This window comes from Nyctibius grandis, chromosome 22 (assembly GCF_013368605.1).
Source record: "Nyctibius grandis isolate bNycGra1 chromosome 22, bNycGra1.pri, whole genome shotgun sequence".
Lineage (NCBI taxonomy): Eukaryota > Metazoa > Chordata > Aves > Nyctibiiformes > Nyctibiidae > Nyctibius > Nyctibius grandis.
The window spans coordinates 7617581-7623486 of NC_090679.1; the positions used below are offsets into that span (position 1 = coordinate 7617581).

Genomic DNA, 5906 nt, shown 5'->3' on the forward strand with positions numbered 1-5906 from the left:
CCCTAAGATATGCAGAACTTCTGGAGGTCCTCAGAGGATCATGGGGAAGCACCACTGCGCACTGGGACTCTGCTCAAGGTTTTCTACTGGCTTCCTCTATCTTGCGTCCTGGGAAATGGGATCTTCACAGCTAAACAGACATTCTCCAGTCCTTCCCCAATGACACACAGTGTTGTACCCCGCACCTCCAATTCCAGCGAGCAACACTCTTCCCTACTTGAAGTCACCCTCCCTGTGATACACACCCAGGCCCTACTCGCTGACACTTGCAGGATCACTGCCACAATACTCACACTTTGCTCCACCACAAGAACATGCTCCAGCTCTAAACCCCACTCTGAGCATGACCCAGACCTTCGCACATCCTCACCTTCCCTCATGATCGGCACAAAGAACATACGGACGGATGCACAGCCACTCACTGTCTGGCAGGCTCTTCCCAGATGCCTGAACTTCACCATGAATGTTTTTGCCTTTTCAGCAATCTCAGATGGAAACACCACAGATCTGCACATCAGTGTTCTTAAAGATTCTGTGACTAGAGCTGTCACAGCTCTGATCCCACTCCACATGGACTTTATTTAAAACCACACCAAATGCTGAAGTGCAAGCAGTCTCACGATGGCAACGGGGTAAGAGAATTTCTATAATAAAAAAACAGAGCTGTGCTGCTGTGCAGGGTCTGGCGTGTACGTGCACATATCTGAATGAGTTAATGACAACATGACAGCACACCATGTCTACTGCAGCCACCTGTGCAAGTTCAAAGTAGGGGAAGTGAAGTGTAAAAAGATTACACCCACCTCCTCACGTGTCCTTACAAATCCTGCTGATGAGGCTGCCATCATGGCAACACCAACTGCTGTGGAACCTCCTGTAGGTGCCCACCACTGCACAAGGACAGCAGATTGAAGCACTACCCTCCCACACCACCTTTTCCAATACAGCAGTGAAAAAGTTCATCAGAAAATACTCAGCGGTCTGCATCTCACCCCCTCTTACCAACACATTGCCTACTGCAGGCAGGCAGCAGCATAAGGGATTGACTCTGGTGGGAGATATTCATAACCTCAAAGGACATTGTGGGCATTTCTGTACCACACGCTATCTCAAGATCCAGAAGGCCTCCAACTCCAGACCCTTGGAGCCTGGGAAAGGATCCTGGACAAGAACATTCCGTGCCCATCCTGCCTCTTGCTTTCCTCTACGCATCCTCCATTCCCCACTCTAGGACATGCATTCTCAAGACAAGCACATCACCTCCCATTCTTATCTTCTTACAACATGGGCCATGGTGTTCCCAAGGATTTCCAGTTCCCTCAGACAAGTCCTCCACTGCTCAAGGTCACCTTTCACATCAGCAGATACCCAAGCCCTACTCAGTGTCACTGCCACATTCACCTTCATAAACATACCATAGTTTCCTTTCCCACCTCAGGGCTCACTCCAGCTTTTGCAGACCCTTCCCAGCAATGACAGCACCATAAAAACCATACAGACGGGATCACATACACGGTGTCCAGCAGAGTCTCTGCAGCTGACCCTTCAGGTTCTGCAATGCTTCACCTCTCTCAGAAGGAAACGTAGCAGACCTAGGAGTGATGCTCTTTCTAAAGGTGATGTTGGGAGAGCTCTAAATGGCAATAGCATTGATTTCATGCTGAGAGAGAACAACCCAACTGCTGATGAGCACCCCACTGCAATGGAGAATATCGACTGTATAGGAGAATCTGCCTTGGGTTTTGTTTTGGTGGGCAGTTTTTGTTTGGTTTGGTTTTGCTTGTTTTCTGCTTTTCCAAAAAGATTTCCAGGGCTTCTGTAAGTGTGTGGCTGCTCATGCAAATATTAGAAAACATCAAAACAGGCCAGAATGCATCATGCCACTGCTCTGGACAGGAACAAGAGACCAAAACCTGGGGTAAGGTGGAAACAAGACAATAAAAACAAAACTCCTGTTTCTAACACCTGTCTTGGGTAACACTCTTCTGCCTGGACACTTTAGACTACCAACTATGGTTAAAACATACTTGGGAAAAAACATAGGAAAAGTCTGCCACGCCCTCACTACTTTCATACTGACTCCTGTAGGCCAATAAAAATGGAGAAATTACAGCACGTGGAGAGAAATCCCTGGAGTCCCAACTGTCACCTTGCAAAGGTGAATGAAAGAGAAGGAGGACAGAGTTTTGTCAAGAAAACACATCTGATACCAGCACAATCAGCAGTCAGCAAAATAAACAGCAGTAAATAGTGCCTGGGGGACTGTCACCACCACAGCCTGCCTGTCTTGCACCCCTTCAGCAAGCTCGGGTGGAAATGCCACACACCAGCAACCAAGAGCGTCCACACAGCTCATGTCCTGGCACCTCTCATCGCCATCGGCAGGGATTGCATTCTGCGGGAGAACAACTCACACCCACAACAGCAAACCTCAGCTGCGGACCCTAACTGCTGCGGGGCGCAGCAACACCTTTAGTTAGTCTTCCCCCACACAAACAGCCCGGGGCTCCGGCAAGGTCGCCAAGGCAGATGCAAAGGTCCCGGTAACATCCTTAAGAACTTGCCAAGCACCCACCGCCCTCACGCCCCGCGGGAGGAGCCCGGCTCCAAACAGCGCCTGCCCAGGGGGCGGGTGATAAGTGAGGGCGAGAAGGGGGAAGGGGCGAGAGGCGAGAGAGGGAGGGCCACTGACCGTGTCCAGGAGAGCGGGCGGCTCCGGCTGCGTCTCCTTCGCCGCGGGGCCGGGCGGCGGCGGCGGCAAGTTGGGGCTGAAAACCATCAGGTCGCTCTTGCCCGCGCCGTCCGCCACGCACAGGCTCCGGCTCTGGCGCTGCGAGTACGACCAGCTCCCCACTTCGCTGGCGCACACCAGCGTCGCCGGCCCGGGCCCCGACAGCACGCCCGCCCGCGGCGCCCACCGCCACGCCCCGTACAGCACCACCGCCACCACGAACACGCTCGACACCGCGCAGATCGCCACCACCAGCCACACGTTCGTCCACCACGACGACAAAGCCCCCGCGCCGCCCTCCGCGCCCGCCGCCGCCGGCCGCAGCCCCGGCCCCGACGAGCCCGCGGCCGCCAGCGCCGCCTCGGCGCCCTCCACCAGCGACACGCTCAGCGTGGCCGTGGCCGAGCGCGACGGCTCCCCGTGGTCCCGCACCACGATCACCAGCCTCTGCCGCGGGCCGTCCGCCTCCTCCAGCGCCCGCGCCGTGCTCACCTCGCCGCTGTACAGCCCCACGCGGAACGGGCCCTTGCCCCGCGGCTCCCACAGCTCGTAGCGCAGCCACGCGTTGTAGCCCGAGTCCGCGTCCACCGCGCGGATCTTCGCCACCACCTGCCCCGCCGGCGCCCCCCACGCTGCCCACGCCCACAACGCCCCCGACTCCGGACCCGACCACCCCGACGCCCCGCCACCCCCCACGCCGCCCGCGCCCGGCAGCAGCACCGGCGCGTTGTCGTTCTCGTCCACCACGAACAGCTGCACCGTCGCGTTGCCGCACAGCGGCGGCTCCCCCGCGTCCACCGCACGCACCTCGAACTGCACCACCTGCACCTCCTCGTAGTCCAGCGCACGCAGCGCCCACACACGCCCGCTCTCCGCGTCCACCGACACGTAGCTCGACGCCGCCCCCGAACGCCACCCCCCCACCGCCCACGCGCCCCCCGCGCCGCCCTCCCACACCGAGTACCTCACGCGCCCGTTGCCCGCCTCGTCCGGGTCCTGCGCCCACACCCGCGCCAGCTCCGCGCCCGCCGCGTTGTTCTCCCGCGCCAGCACCGTGTACACGGCCTGCGCGAACGCCGGCGCGTTGTCGTTCACGTCCGACACCGGCACGCGCACCGCAAGCCTCCCGCGCAGCGCCGGCGCCCCGCCGTCCTCCGCCCGCACCTCCACCTCGTACTCCGACACCCGCTCCCGGTCCAGCGCCTCCCGCAGCACCAGCGAGTACGAGCCCGACAACGTCGCCACCAGCCCGAACGGCGCCGCCGGCCACAGCGCGCACCGCACCCGCCCGTTCGCCCCCGAGTCCCGGTCCCGCACGCTCAGCAGCGCCACCACCGTCCCCACCGACGCGTCCTCCGCCACCGGCACCGACAGCGACGTCACCCACACCTCCGGCGCGTTGTCGTTCACGTCCAACACCTCCACCACCACCTTGCAGTGACCCGACAGCGACGGGTTTCCCTGATCTGTTGCATCCACTTGCAGCCGATAGAGACCAACATCCTCAAAGTCCAGGGCATCCCTGAGACGAATCTCGCCGCTCTTTCTGTCGATCCCGAAAACGTCTCTTCTATCCGGAGGGAACAAGTGCTGGAGAGAATACGAGATATTCTTGTTCGTCCCCTCATCCAAATCTGTGGCGTTTACTCTCATCACTAAAGTGCCCCGTTCCGTATTTTCCGGCAGCTGCACTTTATACACCGACTGGTTGAACTGGGGCGCGTTGTCGTTCACGTCCAGCACCGAGATCACCAGCTCCATCGTGCCCGTCAGCGACGGCCGGCCACCGTCACTCGCCGTCACCACCAACCGGTGCACAGGCAGCGTCTCGCGGTCCAGAGATTTTGTGAGCACCAAGAATAAGGACTCACCGTCCTCCTCGTTTTTTTGTAAATCCAGATGGAAATGCTCGCTGGGGCTGAGGGTATAGGAGAGCTGCGCGTTGGCTCCCACATCTGCATCCGACGCGCCCTCCAGCGGCAACCGAGACCCGGCAGGGGAGTTCTCCGACATACTGAGGTTTTTGCGGGCGGCGGGGAAGAACGGGGCGTTGTCGTTGATGTCGGTGACCTCCAGCTCCACGTGGAAGACGCGCAGCGGCCGCTCCAGCAGCACCTCCAGCCGCAGGGCGCACGGCGCGCTCTTCCCGCACAGCTCCTCCCGGTCCAGCCGCGAGCTCACCACCAGCGCCCCGCTCGCCCCGCTCACCTCCACGCTCGCCCGCCGGCCCTGCGCCACCAGCCGCAGACCACGCGCCTCCACCTCGCCCGCCTCCAGGCCCAGGTCGGGCGCCAGACGGCCCACCACCGTGCCGGCCTTGCCTTCCTCCGCCACCGAGTACCGCACCTGTCCGCCGCCCAGCGCCCACGCCGCCTGCAGCACCAGCACCCGCACCACGGGCCCCCAACACACGCCCATGGCCCACGCCGCCCGCCCGGGCCCCGCACGGCTCCCCGCCGCCGCCCGCACGCACGCACGCCCCGGCTCTCCTGCCCGCCCCGCGTCGCCCCCCCGCGCTCACACCCGGGCTCTCCGCCGCACCGGGGCGGAGCCGCCTCGCCGCTCCGCCGCCGTTTCTGAGCCTGCAGCGACACCGTGTGCTGCTCCGCCGCCTCGCACGCTCCCCGACACCGCCCGCGTCCCCGGCCCCGTCCTGCTCATCTCCTCTCGCCTCTTCTTCTGCCCTTCTCCTCGTTCTTCTTCTTATTTTCTTCTTTTTTTCGCCGTCATTATTTCTTTTTCCTTGCTTGCTGCTCGCTTTCATACATTCTTTTCTTTCCTTCTTCCTTCTTTCTTATTCTTTCTCTTTCCTACTTTGTTATCTTCTTTTTCTACTTGTCTTCCTTCTTCTCTCTCTGCTTTCTTCTCTTCCTTTTCTTTCTTCTCTTTCTTCTCCTTTTCATTCATGCCCTGCCACCCTTAGTCTTTACACTCCTTTCGCTTCTCTTTCCATCCTTCTCTCTCCTTTACCCCCGGTGGCACCTCGCCACTAGCCTCCGGCTCCGCGGCGGAGACCGTCAAAGACGGGCCCATCAGCGCTAATTAGGGGCCATCAGCGCTAATTACTGGGCATCACCGCCGGAGCGCAGTACTCTAACCAAGGCGGAGGCTCTTAGGGACCAGCTCCCTTCAGCGTCCAGAGATAAAGTCGTTGCGTCCCGGTAATCTCCTGTAT

At 60.1% G+C, this 5906-nt stretch overlaps 1 protein-coding gene across 1 annotated transcript; it reads right to left on the bottom strand.

Moving 5' to 3' along the window:
• Window positions 1-2476: 2476 nt before the first annotated feature.
• On the bottom strand, window positions 2477-5149 carry LOC137672751 (protocadherin alpha-3-like). The gene has a single exon (XM_068417145.1). The coding sequence runs from the start codon at window positions 5147-5149 to the stop codon at window positions 2477-2479; it is 2673 nt and encodes an 890-aa protein (XP_068273246.1).
• Window positions 5150-5906: the final 757 nt, after the last annotated feature.

What these genes read in the sequence shown, in the direction of transcription:
- LOC137672751 (XM_068417145.1), bottom strand. Translation starts at nt 5,149, where the DNA reads ATGGGCGTGTGTTGGGGGCCCGTGGTGCGGGTGCTGGTGCTGCAGGCG.